Raw genomic sequence first — 20,295 nt, forward strand, 5'->3', positions numbered from 1 at the left:
AACAGAAAAAAAGAAGAAGTGGCTATATGTAATTAGGGGGGAAAAGGGAGCGAAGAGAAAGAGGGGGGGGAAAAGGAAGGGGGGAAAGAGAGAGGGTGGGGTTGTGGGGATAAATCTCTACAAAACTAGAAAAAGTAAGAGTTGTGGAATTGAAGACGTAAACAACAATGACTGCTAAGGTTACAGCTCAGAACCCCACATGAAAATATCTAATTGTTGCCAGAAGTGTCCCCGTTTTCCCCTGAAATTGTATTTTCATGTGGGTTATGACTATATCTATACCTTTGCACATTTGTTAGTCCTTAAACACTCTTTTGATTAGTTGTGGGACATCAAAAACACATGAGAGTTCCAAAAGGATTCAAAAGACTTGGATTATTTTATCCAAAACTAATTTGTTAGTGATCCTAAATTAGTTGGCTATACAGATGCTAGGTATCTTTTTTATCCCCACAAAAACCCGCTTGTAGATAGGATATGTTTCTATGTTGACAATGGCACACGTACAATTATCGATTGACTGCTACACAAACAAAACATTGGTTGCTACTTCTTCCAATTATTCCGAGATTCTGTGCTTTTCATGAAGCAAGTCGAGAATGCATATGGTTCAGATCTATCCATCCATCTATCAGAATACATGTAAGTTACCATGTACCTCAGATACTCCTACAATTATAAATAAAGACAATGTAGCATGTATTGCTCAAGTCAGCGAAGGATATATCAAAAAAGACAAGCTTAAACATATTTTCATTGAAGTTCTTTTACATTCACGAACTCTAATAGAGTCGAGAGATTATGTCAAACAAATACGCTTCTGCTATAATCTTGCATATTTATTCACTAAGACCTTACCAACATCAACATTGAAAAGTTAGTATAGACATCGGTATGCGGCAGCTTAATAAGTAACTATGTTAATTTTGCCATTATGAGAAGCATTGATCAAGGGGAGATATCGATTAGGGTGAGATTGGAAGTGACTATTGTTTTGCACATATGTTTACTATACTCTTTTTTTCTTGACCAGGCTTGGTCCTACTGGGTTTTCCTGGCAAGGTTTTTAATGAGGCATATGAAGCACGTCCAAAACCACTTACAGTTCACTTTACAGTTTTTATAAAATTGTTTTTTTTTTACTAAGTTTTTTTTTCTTTGGTCCAATGGTTTTTTTTTTTTTTTTTTTTTTTTGTTTTTTTTTTTTTTTTTTTTTAAGTAAGGTTAAATGCAATTATCTATAAATGGTGGATGTTTAAGGGAGAGTGTTATAATGGTGGGACTTCCACCAACTTGGCACTGGCCCGTGCAAGTCCACTTGAAAGACATATGGATTATGATTTGTATTGTATAATTGGTCTTTATGAGAGGTGGTCTGTAACACCCCCTCCAACCGGGTACCCTCTAAGTATTCCATTAGGACGGAAAATTAGAGAATTCACACTGAAAGGTTGTGTATTTTAAAACGTAAATCCTGGTTACAACATGTACTATTAAAATAAATAAATAAAACCTTCTTCTCATTTATATTACTTTCTTAATCAACCTATCAAGACATGACTATATACGAAAAATTGGTTTAAAGAAAACAACAACATCAATTGTTTTATTAGCGGAAGCAAATATAAAATATCTCCCATCATTTATAAGCAAAACATATTTACTATTGTCATAAAACTTAGATTATAACATTAAACTATATACATTAAATTCAAAAGCACACATCCTTTAATAACATCATAAGTTTAGTTAGAAACAAAAACAGCATGCCCAAGCGTCTTGACCGCCACTCGCCGTTACCGCTTTAACCATTACCTACAAACCGTGGAAACTAGGGAATTGAGTGCTAATCACTCAGTAAGGGTATCAATCATTTACCCTATGTAACATTCTAAACTTAGAAGCATCTTATTTACTTGTACATGAAACCAAACATTAATAACATAAAAGTAATTATAACTAGCATATTCAATCCATATCATAAGGCATAATATAATTCTGCAATGCTTTCCTTTAATGTTCATGAATAATGCACAATCAATTCATGCATGTAAAATACATTTTTCTTTAAAAACCTTTTACTGTCTACGATCGGACTAAGCTGAGGCATGGATCGGAACCTTTGGCTAATGAGCTAACCTTAACTTATAACACAGTCCCCATGGTCATGCACGCTAGGATGTTCATTTCTTTTGGTCAGACATGTGCATGAGTGAGCTCAGGTTCCCTAACATGCCAACATCTTCCATAAAATTTACAAATCATTTTCCTTCACAAAAATACACTCTATGTACCTTGGAAGCATTTTGCTCAAACTTGGGATCAAGTCCCCCTTTTTCATCATTAATATGCTTGGCATGCTCTCATTTCTTAAAAAAAAACTACACTTTTCATATATGAAATATCATTTCACATGACCATTTTGTGGATGCATAAAAAATTCATAGAACATATCATACTTAGGCTTGTTTATACAACACAAGCTCATAATTAGGTGATACATAACATATTACACATAACCTCCATGTCATTCATTACATCACCTATAAATGCTCATACAATCATTAAATAATCATAAGATCACTCATTCAAACATACTTCAAAACCCTTAAACATCATTTCCATACTTGGAATCAATCCAGATTATTAGGCTAAAAATAAATTAAGACTTAGAAGCACTTTTGAGATAGTCATTTTGCACAGGTCAGATTCGAAGGCATAACTTGAGTTATACACATTGGATTGGTATGATCTTGGTATCGTTTTAAGCTTAGAGACAGGGATACAACTTTTATGTTTAAGTTCTCAACCCAGTTCAATCGGTAAGATGCCCAAAAATCACTCAGAAGGTCCACGGCTGTGACAGGGCAACATGGTAACATGCCTATTTAGGGCTTTTCCTTACCTATTTTACCTCCACTTACTCTCTAACCTTTCCTAACCATTCTCCCCTGTGAAAACATGTTAAATGATCAATAATAACCTTCTTGTAATATTTAAAAAAAAACTCATGTCACAACTACTCCATTGATTGTCATCAAACTCAATGTTTTTATAATTCACATATAATCCATCAATATAGCATCAAACCAAGCTCCATTGCCTATTGGTGTACAAGAATTAAGGTTTCCCTATACTAAACCTAGAAATCGGCTAATGTTCTTTATTTCCCTATTAAAGGGAGGTTTCCCTTACCTTATGTCAAGAAACCACACTCCTTTGCAAATTTCCTCCTCCTTATCTCCAATTGACCCTTTTCCTCCTAATATCCTTAGTAAAGGAAGAAATATAAGACACTTGAGAGATTGCAACTAAGAGACTTGAAATTTTAATGGAGTAGTGAAGAAAATTATGGAAGATTGTAGAAAACTTGAAGAAGGTAAAGAAAAGTGGTAGAAGGCATATGTTGGCCGACCCATACCATCTAATATCTTCTTTTCTTTTCTTTTCTTTTTTCTTTTGTTTTTGCTAAAGAATTATTCATGTGACATTTGTCTTTTGCATTTAATGTCCTATAACATTATTTCCCTTTTTTGCCCTTAACAATTGTCTTTTAATTACTCCTTAATCCTTCATCATCTTTATCTTGTCAAGCCAACAAAAATATCATCATTCTTTTACCACTTTACCCCTAAGGCATATGCATGGTAGTTAACTTAGCACATAAAAAGGAAAAGACTATTTTACCCTTGGACGTATTGGTGGGGTTTACAGGGTCGGTGAGGAAAGACTAAATTAAACCTATTTTATTCGTTATATACACAACTCAATTGAGAGAAAAAGTTAATAAAAGCTTCTTATTTCAACCCTCATTATTCTGCTATTCTCCTTCAGTCCCTGCTAGTTTATTTTATTGCAATTACACCACTAAGATTATCATAAATCTCAAATAAACAAATACATATAGGTAGATCCCATTGATTTTAGCAACTATTTAGTAAAATTATTCTGTTTTTTCTATTAATATTCTTTCATAAGATCAATACTATGAGATAAAGACAAAAATACTTATATATGAATAAATTACATTGCCGTTTAAGATAAAAAAAAAAAAAAGAAAATCCAAAGATAAGACTTGGGCTAAAATTATAAATTTTTATTTCAGTCATGGGTAAAAGAGTGATACTATTTGTGCTCCACATCTTATCATATTAATTAAACCCCACATCTTAAAAAAAAAAAATCCCATTGAAAATTTTAGATTTATCCAAATATTTTAATAAACCCCATATATATTTTCGAAGTTACCCTTCTTGTCGATAATTTAACTATTTATCTCATATTTTATCAAACCTTTATTTCAATAAATCTTGTTTTGAGATTAAATCACTAATAAGAGAACCATCTATCTTTGAAAATTATTATAATTAATTTGATTATAAAATAGAATATTGTTGAATTTATCTTTTATTTACAATTAAATATTTTTTTTATTCAAGATTGTATGTAATTTTGGAGAAGTTTAACATAAATATTGAGGTTTGAAAAACAATTTAAGTATCTTTGCATCAATTAATAATACTCTTTTTTTACCAATAAAAAAAAAAGGAAAACAAGTTGAGGTAGGCACTGAAAAATATTAATCTAAAATAAGGTTTTATGATTTGGAATGGAAATTAGGGATTTTCTCATAATTAATTGCATATGTCGATTTTACTTATTACTTTTAATTTGTCTAAATTAGTCAATTTATAAGAGGACAAAACTGGGAAAAAAATGATAAAAGGGGTGTAATTAGACAAAAGGTGAGAGCCCAACAGCATCACTGGGTAAAAATAGAAAATGGATATATTAGGGATAAAATAGTAAATTAACCGAAGTGAGAACTATGGAACTGAAACAAACTGGAGCCTTTTCAAGTTCAATAATATTTTACTTACAACTGAATCATACAACTAGTCATATAAATAGACAAAAATTACACAAAATTTATGTAAAATAATTACTCTGTCCTTTATTTTTTGTTTGTTTGTATGACTTATTTATACAACTTCGTTGTAAGCATAGCATTGCTCTTTCAAGTTAGAATTAGGAAACCACCAAATTTATAAAATAGTTGAAATAAACTCAACCTCCTCCTCTAAGTAGAATTATACTGCACACTGCTGACAGTTTCTTTATCTTTTCTCGTTTGTATTCTCGTGCTTATTTTCTTTTTCGTTCTCCATTTTATTCAAATTCATCTTTAATGAAGGTCATGGAGATCAGACTCATGTGGAGAAATAATTTTCATCAAGAGATTTCTTCTTTGGATCGTGCATTACATCATTGTAATGTGATTTATCGATACTGAGTTCCCTGGCTTTCTTCGCAGCACGCAAGAGATATACTTATGATGTCTATTGATTAGGGATGGCGTTGACTTGCACAACGAGGACCCGCCCCGCTTGGGGGGGGGTTCCCGAAATTTTCGAGTAACAAGGCAAGGACGAATAGGGAAAAATCCCTCGCCCCAAGGATCGGGTGATGATGGGGATGTAGTTTGCCTCGACGTGGACTCGCCCCTTGGAGCCCAGCCAGTCTACATCAAATTTATTAAAAACTTTTTTTTTTTATCTTTAATAGATTTTGTATGAAATTAGAATCTCATGATTTAAGATTTTAAGTCATGTATCAAATTATCAAAATTTATGATTGTTATCAGAAATATATTATTGCATATTTTAATTATGGAATAAAAATAAATTAAAGGCATAGAGTGTAATTTCACAAAAGCGATAAATTAATTCTTCCATGATGAAGATGAAGTATTGAAGTAAATGAATTTAAGACTGAATCAATGAAAATGTTAAGATTCGGCCGTCAAATAATAAAATCGATATATGAAAAATGTTAATTCACCAAATAAATTATGTTAAGATTGAATACAGTTTTATTATATGAAAATGTTAAATGTTTTTCTTAATTCTCTACAATATTTAATTAAATTTTTTTATATTGTATTAAACATCAAAATACAACTAGGATTTTTTAATTTCGAATTGTATCTTCGTTTGAAAATAACATTATTTTATTTTAATTTAATGGTTTACAAATTACAAAGACTTGATGTGTGTATTACGATATTGAATTGTTGATGTATCTCTAATTATATTAATAATTTCTTATTATTTGATTTTGATTTATACCCTCTTACCAATTTTTTCTTAAATTTCAAAAAAGTATTAATCATATTGTTATATTAAGTTTTTTTTACTATGTTCAATGGTTTATCACAAAAGAATTATACAAAATCAATATAAAAAAAGTTTGAAGTAATCCCTCGTCCGGGGAAAATTTCTCGTAGGGATTACCCCTGTTTGGGGAAAATTCCCCGCATGGGATTATTACTTGCAAATCCCCAACGGGCGCAAGGCAGGGATGGGGATTCCTCGACATCCCCGTCCCGAGGACCCCATCCCCCGGCCCCAACCCACCCAACACCCATCTCTAATTATGATGATCTCAAATACAACTTGGACAACTCCAACATCATTCAATTTGGCATCACTTTATCAAATGAAGAGGGCATTGTGGGTGGTACTTGGGAATTCAATTTCTCAGATTTTGATTTGGAGAAAGACACTTACGCAAAGCCATCCATTCGTTTAGTTAAGAAACATGGACTTGATTTTGACAAAATAAAGAAGGATGGAATTCCCATGAACATATTTGTGTCTAGATTTTTTGAGGTTGACCCAAGCATGACCACCATCTCTTCAAATGGGTTACTTTTCATGGATGGTATGACTACGCTTATGTGCTTAAATTGTTAACTAATAACCATCCCTTGGATAAAGTTTTTGCAGAGAAGGCTGCTGAGTATTTTCGAAGGGTTTTCGACATTGAAGTTGTAGCAAAACACTGTGAAGGTTTACAGGACGGAGAGTTAGGCTTATCTAAGCTTGCTCATGTTTTCAAAATTAAATGGATAGGTGAATCTCACAGCGCCAGTTCAGATAGTTTACTGATCGCGACTGCATATGCGAGAATGATGGAGTGCTACAAGTTTGAAGAAGAAATTTTTTATGGATTTCTTTGTGGAATAACCACAAGAAACAAGTGAAGACCTATAAAGATTATCGTCCCACGTTTTTGCCAATCAGTAGTTCTTCAACGACCAGCAATCGTTCACTATTCTAGCCATTTGATCATCATCCAGTTGGTTTCTTTGTCCCTGTGCAATTTGATCATAGTTTTTATCAATGTTTTCATAACCAACCCGGTCAGCAACCCAATCAGGTGACCGGTTTCCAAGTTGATTGGTTGAACTGATCCGATCGACAGTCAGTCAGACCGATGACATCACCATGACTTCCAAAACTTATTAGCGAATGATGTTTTAAATTACAATAATGTTACGGACACTGAAGACCTACACCGAAATTTTGCACCAAATGACGTGTCAATTGAGTAGACGCAACCATGTAACATGTTAACAAATATTTCGCAAATGAACGATCGTCCATCAAATATTGACAAATGTCTGTGATTATCGAACAGCCATTCATTTTAAATAGATGAGCGTCCATTTACCATGGACGAGCGTCCACCTAAAACGAACACCCGTCCATTGTTTAAAATAAAAAATTTTAAAAACAAAAATCATGACGTCCGTCCATATATTATGGACAGACGTCCCTATTAGATGGACGTCTGTCCATTATTTAAATTAAAATAAAAATTTAAAAACAAAAGTAACGGACGAGCATCCCCTCTTAGATGGACGCTCGTCCATTTCCGTATTATTCCTTCAAAAGTGTTGTTCCAAAAGAATTTTCTATATTACTTTTCTTCTGTATCCCTACAGAAAAGAACAAAAAGATGGCAAGGATAACTCATCTATAAAAATCACCAAACCACCCACTGATGATATAGCTTCGGCGCCAAAGACAATCTGCTGCAGACACCTTCTCCCCATTGATAAAAGGGCCCTTCAAGAGGAGGAAAATAGTTAGTGAAGGTCGTAGGGGCTACAGACCTAGGATGAGAAAAGTGCATGCATGTTGTTAATTAATTAAATCTAGTATAATCTTCTTGACACGCTTGACAACTTTTCAAAAATGGTGGATGATAAGGGTTGAACTATGGTTAAACATATTATTTCCAAACTACACTTTTTTCAGAGTAAATAAAAATTGTGAAGCAGTAAAGAGAGATTAAGATAGAGAAATGGACGGCTGGTCCATTGTGTATGGACAGCTTTCCATATAAAATGGACCGCTGTCCATATAAAATGGATGGTGACGACCGTCCATTATTGTGTTTCAAAATTTTATGGGCGAGCGTCCATATAAAGTGGACGCACATCCATAGTTATTTCGGTATAAGAATTCGTTCAAATTAATAGACGATCGTCCATTTATAATGCACGACCGTCGATAAAATATGGACAGACGTCCCTAATTAATAGGGCACCCGCCCATTAAGTAGGGATGCCCATCCGTATACGTCCATTTTCATTTTCACATGGACGGGAGTCTATTTCAAATGAACGGCCGTCCATATTTAATGGACGGCCGTTCATTCACAAAATATTTCTTAACATGCTACGTGACTCGTCTGACTCGGATGACACATTGTTCGGTTTAACATTTCGGTGCAAAGCGTCATGTCCGTAGTATTACTGTTTAAATTATTTAATAAAAGTTCATTGATGAAAACCAAATTCATTCTACCACCAACCGTCTGTAATCATCACCCCATCAAAATCATCTCATTATTTTTTTGGTTAACTCGCTAATAAGAAAGAATAAAAGAATTTTACAAACAAAAGGAGCAGAGCCCTTCAGAAACCAAGATCCTGAGAAAAAACTTCAGGGAAGGCAGCCAAAAAAAACAAAACCAGAAGAGCTACAAAGCCTTTGCACCAAGCAGACCAGACAACAATTAGCCTAAAGGGCACCACCAAAAGCGCCAGAAGCAGCTACACAGTCCAGGTTGAAATCCCCAGACCAAGAACAAAAATTAGAAAAAAAAAAAAAAACAACAACCCACGCAACCACAGAAAAACCTGTGGGACTGTCCATAAACAACCAGCGAAGCTCAAGAGCATTGGACAACATAGAACCAGCAGAGAAGCAGCAAAAATGAACCTGCAGCCAACAGGATACTAGAAACATACCAGTACACCCAGTAGAGCATAACCAAAACTCCATCTCCTCCATCTACTAAAATCAATCATAAACCCACGATGGAAAACACAAAAAGGCATTGGAGAGCCAAGAGGCGTGGAGAAACACAAAAAATAAAATAAAATTTTACGGGCTACCAGCGCTTTTTGTTGTGGTTGTGAAGATGAAGAGACGATTTACTGCAATGCCAAGCAGGGCCAATCGACGACGTTAAATACTGTGCCAGGCCACGCGAATCTGGTAGCTAGACTCCAGTTTGAAATGAAACGCAAACGGTTTTGAACTGAGATGAAGTGAAGATGGAAAGAAACGCAAACCTCGACGGCCAACGATGGACGGATTTGATTGTGGAAGAAGAACTGTGGTCGATCGAAAAAGAAAACCGAAGAAACCAAAGATCGAAGTTTGACTCTGGAAGAATTGTGGCCGATCAAAGAAAAGATAAAGTTACATCGTGGAAGATCGAAGAACTCAAGAAGCGATGTCGATAGGAATCGGAATTGATAAAATTAAAAGAGTCAGGGATTTAGTAAAATACAAATGTAATGATTTAGTTTTGACCCAAAACTGGTTGGACCGATGGTTTACTACCGTAATTCCGATCCAATCGCAGGTCAAAACAGGTGAGGGTGCGTTTGGCTTATTGTTTTTATCCATATTCTCAATCCTGTTCTTCAAATATTGTTTGGCACATTATTCCCAAAATATTAATCTATTTTTTTAATTACTTTTAGACCTCAAATGTTTATTAATTTCATTAGATACCCCCCAGAAAAAAGTTTAAAAACTAACAAAAACACCCCCACCCACAATACTTGCCAGATTCCAACAACCACCGCCGGTGGTTACTGAAATCTGTCACAATAGTCATCTAACCACCGAAAATAGCCGATAAAGGCCAGATCTGGCCGTCAGCGACGACCATTTCTTTGGCCGTCGTTGATAGACAACGACGACGAAAGATTTGGTCGTCGCTGACGGCGAAAGATTTGGCTGTCGCTAACGGCCAAAGATGGCCTTTTCCGACCATCGAAGGCCACAACCGACCTTAGATCTTGCCTTTTCCAGCCAAATCCACTGGTCTGTGTCATAACGCAATTTTCCGATCAGATTCCGACGGTGATAGCCGAAATNCCTCAACATTTAACTAGTTAATGGGTTCTCTTCAATGATATTTAACCTCCAGATTCAATTAATATAATTATCTTAACTTATAATTGACCTTAAAAATTCTCATAGTTTAACGACTATTTTGACATAAGAAATTTAAATATGGAGGGCTAAACTAAATGTGTAGTGTCTATGACATTTAAATGACTTAATGACGTTTATCTCTTCTCCAAAACCAGAACCCAGTTGCCTCTTTTTATTTTATTTTCTAAAAAGCTAAGTCAGCAACACCAAAATAGTTGATAAAACAATTATAACACAAAAAACCATTACAATGTGATGAGTTATGATCACTTTCTGTAATAAAACCCACTTATCCAGACCTCCCTTTACTCTTTCTCTCTTCTCTTTCAAGGTAATCAACTATTTTCATATTCATTTTTACTTATCTTTGCTTTGTTTAATTGTTAGTTCTTTGAATCAACTGATTTCTTGATCTGGGTTCTGTTTTGTTTGATTAGTTTGTGCTCTCTATGTGAATTAATGAGTGAAAGACTTATGTTTATGTTTACTAATTTCTGCTATAAATCTATGTTCTTTAGCAAACTTTACAAATGGCTCGTTCTGCACTAGATGAAGTTTCAGATTCCTGCTTCAACATTTCGTAACTCTATTTCAAGAGACCCCGTTCCCAGTTTCCTGCTGAATCCGGGAGGTATCATTTGTATATTTCATATGCTCGTCCTTGGGCCTGTAGGTGCCTTGCATTCTTAAAGATTTAAGGACTTGAGAAAGCCATTACTTTCACGGTTTGGTGTTACGTATTTAACAAGTTTTTTTATTAGTAAAACTCTATGTTATGATCATGTAAAGATTGTTTGTTGATTTATTTTGGCAGTCGGTTAAACCCATATGGGAGAAAACAAAGGAAGGTGATGAACATAGAGGATGGGCTTTTCCGGCTACGAATTCGGAGGAACCAGGGGCTGAACCTGACCCTTTGAATGGAGCCAAAAGTATAAGAGATCTGTATGAGCTTGCAAGTACAAACAACTCCGGGAGGTTCACGGTTCCTGTATGCTGACTGTTTCCTTCTTTTGGTTTTTGTTTTCTATGCTTGAATTGTTCAAGTTGTGTGAATGATTTTGTTTTATAATAGGTTCTATGGGATAAGAAGATGAAGACAATTGTTAATAATGAGAGTTCGGAGATAATTCGCATGTTTAATACTGAATTCAATGATATAGCGGAAAACCCTGCTCTGGATTTTTATCCTGCTGACCTGCGAGATCAAATTGATGAGACTAATGAATGGATATATAATGGGATAAACAATGGTGTTTACAAATGTGGGTTTGCAACGAAGCAAGAGCCCTATGACGAAGTAAGGAATTTTCATCCTACTGTAGTATTCAGGTCTTAAAACCATTTTATTATTGATATCCTTATCATTTGCTATGCGGTCTAAGAAATCTTCATTGATCTGTTCTGCAGGCTGTGAAACAATTGTATGATGCCCTGGACAAATGTGGAGAGATACTTGACAAGCAGTGATACATATGTGGAAACAGGTTGACTGAAGCAGATATTCGGTTATTTGTCACCCTTATAAGCTTTGATGAGGTATACATATTAGATTTCAGCATGTAATGTACAAATTCTCACTTTTCTCGTCTGTTTTACCTTTTCACCGCATGATTGTTTTTAGATAGCTTAGAGGTATGTTATTAGCTTTGAACCCTGGCTAGCATTAACGGAGATATATTCTAACGGTTGTAGAATCTAAGGGTCCATTTGGTTTATTATTTCATATCTTATTCCCAATCATATTCCCAAAATAACTGTTGATTTAATTATTTAGAAAATACTATTATATTTTTTTAATTATTTTTAGACCCCTTAAGTTTATTAATTTAATTAAACACCCAAAAAAAAAAAGTTTAAAAATTAACAAAAACACCTCCACCCACCTATAGTTGCTAGATTCTTGCAACCACCGTCGGTGGTAGTAGGAATCTGTCACAACAGCCTACAAATGACCGGAATTGGTCGATAATTTGTCGATCTAACCGTCGTTGACAGTCAACAACGGCCATATCTTTGGCTATAGCTGACGACCAAATTTGGCATTTTGCGGTCGTTGACGGCCAAATCTGGCCACGGCTAGATCTGGCCGTTAATCTGACCTTTTTCGGCCAGATCCGACCGATCTACATTGTAATGCCAGATTTCGACTAGATTCTAGCAGTGGTGACCAGAATCTAGCACTGTGGGTGGGTGGGGGTGTTTTTGTCATTTTACAAAAAATTTATATATTAGGGTGTTTAGTTAAATTAGCAAACCTAGGGGGTTTTTTGTATTAATTTTTAAAATTTACCTCATAATAATCACCCTATTCAACTACCCAATATTATTGTCAAAATCCTATCCAAAATAACAAACCAAACGGCCTCTAATTTTAAAGCTGAATTGGTCAGTGTTGGTGTTCGAAATAGCGTTTGTAGTAAAATCCACTTGTTCCAAATAGTGCAACAACATTTTGGCACATATCAAGATTACCATGACCCACGAGAAATCATTGTAATACATGGTCCTTGCAAATATTCTTGAATTCCCTCATTTGCAATTTGGAATTGATGGTTGTAGATGGTTTCTTCGAAGTTTATTCTCTTTTTTCCCTTATACTGAACTAATTAGAGGGGCATACGTGAAAGCTTGCTGTAAAATATTAAAGTTTATGTTATATATTCATTTGGCTCATCCTTTTTCTTCCAATGATATGCCCAAAAGGTCTAGAGTAGTTTGGGCAGTGATGTTTGTGTTTTTCTGGCAAAGTCGGGACATGAGGTAATTGGTGTACTCTTCCATTTTTTGGGTTGTTAAACAGTTGAGATTTCTACTTCCCCAAACATTCAAAAACATGAGAAGGGCTGTCTATATTTCTGGATGTAAAGAGTGCTAAGGCTTACAGCTGAAAATGAGGCAGCTGCTAACATCTTACATCTCCTAAGCTCACAAAAACTATNATTTTAAGCTGAATTGGTTTGGTGTTCAAAATAGGATTTGTTGTAAAATCTGCTTGTTCAAAATGGTGCAACAACATTGAGGTACATAACAAGATAACCGTGACTCATGAGAAATTGTTTATATATATGGTCATTAAAAATACTCTTGAGTTCCCTCATTTCATTTGCACTTAGGAATCGACGGTTGTAGATGGTTTCTTCGAATTTTATTATTATCTCTTTTCCCTGATACTGAACTACGTAGAGGAGCATATGTGAAAGCTTTGCTGTAATATATTAAAGTTTATGTTATATTCGTCTAGCTCATCCCTTATTTTCCAATGATATACCCAAATGTCTAGAGCAGTTTGGGCAGTGATATTTGTGTTACTCTGGCAAAGACGGGACATTAGGTAACCCGTAACTGGCATCGTCTTCTGTTTTCTGGCTTGTTAAACAGTACTGATTTCTACTTCCCCAAACACGCATAAGCATGAAAAGGGTTGCTTATATTTCTGGATGTAGAGACTGGAAAGGGTTGACACCTGAAATTGAGGCAGCTGCTAATATCTTATATCTCCTAAGTTCACAAAAACTACAAGCATGTAAAATAGAACAGCGAATCAGGATTTTTATCCCGCAACTTATTGCTTCACTTAGGCTTGGTTGAGTGCTTTCAGGCGTTATGTATTTAAATTGTTCTTATAATCTTAACTATTTGAGCTTTTTGTGATCACAGGTTTATGTAGTTCACTTCAAGTGCAACAAGAAAGTGTTACGAGAGTATCCGAATTTGTTCAATTACACAAAAGGCATATATCAGATCCCGGGCATGTCAAGCACAGTCAATATGCAACACATCAAACGACATTACTATGGAAGTCATCCTACGATCAATCCTTTTGGGATCATTCCTCATGGCCCAGATATTGATTATTCACGCCCTCATGACAGAGAGAAATTTTCTGCATAATTTCTATACACTAAGAATCCAGAATGTGTTATATTGCATCAACGAGGAATATTTCATGTGTCTTGAAAAAGTTGAGGTGTGTACATTCTGTTGGTGATGTCGTCATATTGTGTACTTATAAGTTGGTTTGTGCAAGACAGAAATAAACAGGGAGCTTGTTTCTCCATAATAAAATTTTTCTGATGAATTTGCATGTAGATGGGAAAGCGAGTATGAATTCTAATTCTATTTTTTATGATGAACATGGTGCAAAATTGAGAGAGACTAGGTTAAGAAAATCCTGATAAATTATTTTAACTCATGGAAGAGCGGTTATTTCATATTTGATTCATAGATTTAGGAAAAGCATGATTGTTAGTATCAGGAGCCCAGAAAATTAGTTGGGACTCCCATATGGTTTAGTAGAAAGGAGATTGTTAGTATCAGCAGCCCTGTGTGGTTTAGTAGAAAGGAGGAGATTTTACGTTCCATCTGGGATACGTCATTCATTATGAACTAGGCTGATTAGTGAGGTTTTAAAAACTTCTTACAAAGAACAATCAAAACTGCATCGCGTCGTAGCATTATTGATAACTAAAAACAAATTGAAAAAGCTACAGCTATACAAGGGAACACCGAGTCAGGATTTATTATTTGCTTCACTTATGCTTGGTCCATCTGAGACCTTTCAAGTTTCAACTGCTTCTAATATCTATTTGTAATTAAATTGTTTATCACAGCTTTATGCACTACACTTCAAAAAAGGCTCTAACACTAACCCATCGTTCGAAACTGGTTTTTAATAACAATAGAATTTGTATAAAATTATGTCACATTACTAATTTTTGAATCATTTATTTACTAATTTTCTCTAAAGAATTATCCTATTCCTATCACTAAAACCAACATCATAATATTTAACACCCAACTCAGCTGGAGTAATGTAGAATAGAATGCCCAAATTTAAAAATCTGAATTAAAGAGTTAATTGATTCAAATGAATATAACGTATTTGATAAGTATTGAATTAAAAACTAAGATCCAATTTCGCTTTGATAGCAACATATACATTGGACTACTACTATCCTAAGATTATTAATAAATTATTATTGATACGTGATTTTGACACCAATGATCTTGCATGTGAAAAGTGCTAAACATGTCTCAGAAATTACACATGATTAACTGATTTTGGAGTTGGGACAATGTTATAAACTTAATTGAATGCAAAGATTGAATAATAAATAAGACAGATGATTTTTATAGTGATTTGGATATTTAAAGCGATTCTTACATCCACTGTTTCTTTTATATATGAATGTTACAAGAGGTCGCGTATAATGAACAGAGAACAGAAGTACAATAATTGAATATTCAGAGAGAATATCAAATTAGTCTTTTTCTCGTAGGTTGTCTTTGCTATTAAAAATTGTGAAAATCAGAGGATGATCAATCCCAAATTTGTGAGGGGGAGTCCTCTATTTATAGTCGATGAATTTAAGGTAATGATTACAAGTCTGTAAGTGGGTATGTGTCATGCAAGTTCTTCCTTCCCTCTCATTGGCTGATAACTTAAGAAACATTTTCAAATTATTTGGGGCATGGATAGGTGTGCATTCCCCATTCACTTGTAGACAAAACTTGAATCTGCTGGGTTGGTGACAACTATATCCTCTCAATCTTGGGGTGATGTGGTAGCTCTTAGACGACGTAAAGCCTTTTGAAACTCTGATTGGTGTTTGTTGTTGTAAGCTTTCGTCGGCTATGATTTTTTAGGCATAACAAATATAAATAACACTTTATTGAAGAAACTCTAACATATTAGTAAAAACAAAATTTAAATAAGAAAGAAATTTAAATAAATACTAGGTAAACAAAATAAAGAAAGTAAATATGGATTCCTGATAAATAAAGGAAAATAGGAATATAACATAAATCTGGATTCCTGCTAAATAAAGGAAAATATATATATATGTGTGTGTGTGTGTGTGTGTGTGTGTGTGTGTGTGTGTGTGTGTGTTGTTGATGCGTGATTTTGATATTTACGACTTGCACGTGCAAAGTGTTAAGCTGTTTTCAGAAATTATATGTGAATGATTATGATCAGATACAACGACTAAATAATAAATGAGACATGATTTTTAAAGTAGTTCGAATGCCTAAAGCGAATCCTACATCCACTGTTTTTTTTATATATGAGAGATTACAAGAGGTCGCATATAGTGAATAGCGAGCAGAGATACAATAACTGAGTATTCAGAGAGAATATCAAGTCAGCCTCTTTCTCATGAGTTATCTTTGCTCTGAAAATAAAGATTACAATCAGAATGAGGGTTCAGGATCAGAATCCTAAAAATGAGAGGGGGGGTCCTCTATTTATAGTAGAGGAATTCAAGGTAATGATTACAAATCTGCAAGTGGGTAGGTGTCGTACAAGTCCTTCCTTGCCTCCCATTGATTGATAATTTATGAAATATCCTCAAGTTATCTAGGGCTTGGACATGTGTATGACCCTTTATCACTCATAGACAAAACATGAATCTAATGAAGCGACGTGGCAGCTCTTAGGCGGTACAAAGCCTTCTTGAACTCTAATTAGTGCCCACTGACGTAGGCTAACATCAGTCCTGATTTTTTAGGCATAATAGGAGCTATCCAGTTCTTAAGGTTCAAAGATTGAATCTTGAGAATTTCATGATTATGCCGTGACCTGACTTATCTTGAGCCACACTATTACAAACGACGTGAGGCTGATAGTTTGACTCGACCAACGAACTGAGTATGGATCGTGACATGGGTCTTCGAGAATTACACAAGTGACCTGACGTGATCGTTTCACAAAGGTCCAACGTCTTGGTCTAGATCATGATCAGTGCTATGAAAATGTAGTTCAAACTCTACTTGTCGTTCACGACTTGAAAATACTTAGCTTGCCGTGTTTGTACTCGTCGAATGCGATATACATAGCGACTGCTATCATATAGGGTTAGAAGTCCAAAGTTTTGCTCCTATGCTATCAATCAGGGTTACATCGAACCCTAAATCGAGCTCTCCTACTGTTAGCTCGTCGAGGTTGTGCTCACTGAATGCGATATATATAGCATTAGGTTTGTCAATCAAATTAGGGTTCGAAATACAATATAAGAATGACTAAAGCTTCTTAAAGGAACCACAAAAAAAAAAAAAAAAAAAAAAAATGTGGAATCTTGTGAGGAGGTATCACTCACATTTGGTTTGACAAGTCATTCTCTAACCTACTTTACAACTCACACAAAAGTTGTTGTTTTTTTGTTTTTTAAGCAAAATAACTGCCTCCTAATCCGAAAAGATTTAAAAATATTTTTTCTTTTTTCTATTTTGTTAATAATAAAATAAGAGGATTATGTTCTAAATAAAAATATATATATGCTTTAATATAAAAATTGATAATCTCAATATGACTTCTTTCTTATTTGGGTCAACGCATTAATCCTTGAGGTATGACAAAATAATAAAAACCGTTTTGAGGATTTAGAAATCACAGAAATCTCTCTATCATTAAATTTTAAGTGTTAAAATAAATAGTGGAAGGATAATTTGATAAGATTACAAACTCTTAATAGTATAAATTTTAACAAGTTCATTAACCACAAATTGATTTTTGTTATTTCAAAAACCTCAAGAGAATTATTATATTTTATCATACCTCGGGGTGGGAATGTTATTCACTCTTTAATTATAATACATAATATAAAAATTAATCATCAAAATAAAATTAAAACTTAACCTCACTCCTCACTCCTCAGCAATGATTAGGAACTTGGCCCGACCCTTCCTGTTGAACTAGTTCAACCTTGATTCGTCGCCTTTACCGGGTCGAGTTACAAAATTTTCTATTCATTCAAAACCCTAGAAATTAGGACATCAATCCGTGAAGAATTGAAGGCTAGAATGTTAGGGATTTTGAAGAGGAATGGCTGGTGAGTGGAATGGTGGTAGCGGCGTTGATTTTCGGTGAGTGAATCGACCGAAAATCGCTAAAAAATATCGTAGGAAAAAGCCCCCTGTTGCCGGTGATTGGGGAGGCGAACGGTGGAGGGTGAGATGAATTTTCGTCAGGAGGCTGAAGGGAGTGTTTTCGTGGTGATGAGGAGTGTTGTCATTGCTGGAAATAGGCCTTATTTGCTGATGCCAATGATGGTGTTTAGAGTGTTTTTGTAAGATTTCAAACCTATGGGGACTTCAATGTGATTTTTAGAGGTGATTTTGTTAGATTTCAAACCTTTGGATGCCGGATTGACATGTCGGTCAAACCAATTAAACCGCTTGACCCATGACCCAATGGCCTAGCCGGGTCATTGCACATGTTGGGTTTCTAATCACTGCTTCCTCAGCAAGTGTTTTATCTTTAAAAGGTATCAAATGCTAGAACGTCAAATAAACCTTTTTTGTGTTGAGTTGAAGACGTTTTTGTTGGTAAAAAAATAAATATCTGTAAACTGTTAGCAAATCAAAACCATAAGGATTAAAATGCTATTTCTATTCCTTGAACACTCACAAACATGAAAACTATATGCACGTAAAATCGAACACCGAATCAAGATTTGGTTGGTTGAGTGCTTTCAAGCCTTATGGAACTTGTAATATCTTATTTGTAGTTAAATTGTTCTTATAATATCAATCATCTCAGCTTGTTATGATCACAGGTTATATACAGTACTCTTGAAATTATTAGGAAAACTCAATAACATACTACTGTGAACTATCCTAAGATTTCTAGGAATTTATACACAATACTAAGTGAATATTATTCGGAATTCAGATTCATTACTAATCTTCAATAAGATTTATTGTACATCTGCTAATAGCAGTAATTGTATGCCAATAATGTCCGCTCTTTTAAGAGATTTTTGATGAATTGTTGAGTTTCAGTGCCAACATGAACTCTTTCCCAATCAGCAGTGATTCTTCCGAGATTTCTACTGTAAGAACATTGTTCCCACTTGCCTTAATAACTGAATTCTCAATCAGCTCTGTTCCTGTCGTAATCTTCACCTTATACCCTTTCATTTTCTCTACATTTTCTAGTCCTATAAAAGTCACTTTGTTTATGATCCACCTTTGACTCAAAGCGAAGTTGCCGTTCAGAACTTCTGATCTAACTGTAACATTGTCCTTTACCATTCCACCATAAAATCTCACCAAACTCCACTTACCTTCCTCTTCTCCCATGCCCACTTCTTCTCCATCATCCAAGAAAACTTCTCCTGTGCTATTTTCCTTGCTGCTGATAGTCACCAAGAGTTCAAATGGCGTCTTCCTGGCTTCTTTAGTTGTCATGGCCTCTCCTTGCAAGGCCAAAATATTACCTTCTCGAACATGCACATTTATGTGATCAGATGGTGCTGAAAGAGTCACTTGCTTTCCTGGATTTACACTCACCGAATTTGAATAGTTGAAGAGATCAAACCAATTTCCTGCAGGGAAATATGCGTCAACGGAAACTGCTCCTTGCTTTAGCACAGGTGACACCATGACACCTTTTCCAATCAGAAACTGTGTATTGATTCCATAAGTTTCGGTATCTTGAGGGAATGAGAAGAAAAGGGGTCTTACAATAGGAGTCCCTATTGTGTGTGCCTCATACATTAATGTGTAGAAGTAAGGGAGTAGCCTGTATCGTAGCCCAAGCACCTTCCTTGCTGTTGCAGCAACTGAATCCCAAAGATACAGCTCTTGACGCGCTTTAGACTTATCAGAGTGATCTCTTGCAAATGGGTAAAAGGCACCTAACTGCATTTGGAAAATTCACACAATTTGAGAGACACAAAAAACTAAATGTACAAATCCAATCTCCAAAATTCTGAAAATTGGTTTTACCTGAATCCAACGCCGGCAGAGTTCTTCAGTTGTGTCTCTAGAAAAGCCACAAATATCAGCTCCAACCATTGGAATCCCAAAGAGTCCAAAATTTAAAATGGCTGGAATTGTGTATGCCAAATCATCCCATGTTGCAGCATTATCTCCAGTCCAATGAGCTGTGTACTTTCCGGAGCTTACGAAAGTTGATCTAGTGAGTATAAATGGCCTTTTACCAGTAACATTGATCAAGGCAGCATGAGTAGCTTTGGCTTCC

The 20,295-nt window shown here is 35.0% G+C and overlaps 2 protein-coding genes and 1 pseudogene across 2 annotated transcripts in view; 2 read left to right on the top strand and 1 right to left on the bottom strand.

Annotated features, from left to right (window-relative positions):
- Nucleotides 1–6,317: 6,317 nt before the first annotated feature.
- On the top strand, nt 6,318–7,045 carry LOC116105677 (probable CCR4-associated factor 1 homolog 1). The gene is made up of 2 exons (XM_031392091.1): nt 6,318–6,723; nt 6,789–7,045. Exons 1-2 carry the CDS (start codon nt 6,318–6,320, stop codon nt 7,043–7,045), a joined length of 663 nt encoding a protein of 220 aa, XP_031247951.1.
- Nucleotides 7,046–10,620: 3,575 nt separating this feature from the next.
- Nucleotides 10,621–14,398, top strand: LOC116105752 (annotated as a pseudogene).
- A 4,660-nt stretch (nt 14,399–19,058) lies between these two features.
- Nucleotides 19,059–20,295, bottom strand: part of LOC116105678 (alpha-glucosidase-like) — a 6,883-nt gene continuing 5,646 nt past the window's right edge. The window contains exons 2-3 of the mRNA XM_031392092.1: nt 20,040–20,290; nt 19,059–19,952 (exon numbers count right to left, since the gene is read on the bottom strand). Coding sequence (XP_031247952.1) covers nt 19,059–19,952; nt 20,040–20,290 — 1,145 coding nt within the window. The remainder of the gene's footprint in view (nt 19,953–20,039; nt 20,291–20,295) is intronic.

Source organism: Pistacia vera, unplaced genomic scaffold, assembly GCF_008641045.1.
Source record: "Pistacia vera cultivar Batoury unplaced genomic scaffold, PisVer_v2 Contig503, whole genome shotgun sequence".
In the NCBI taxonomy this organism is placed as follows: Eukaryota; Viridiplantae; Streptophyta; class Magnoliopsida; order Sapindales; family Anacardiaceae; genus Pistacia; species Pistacia vera.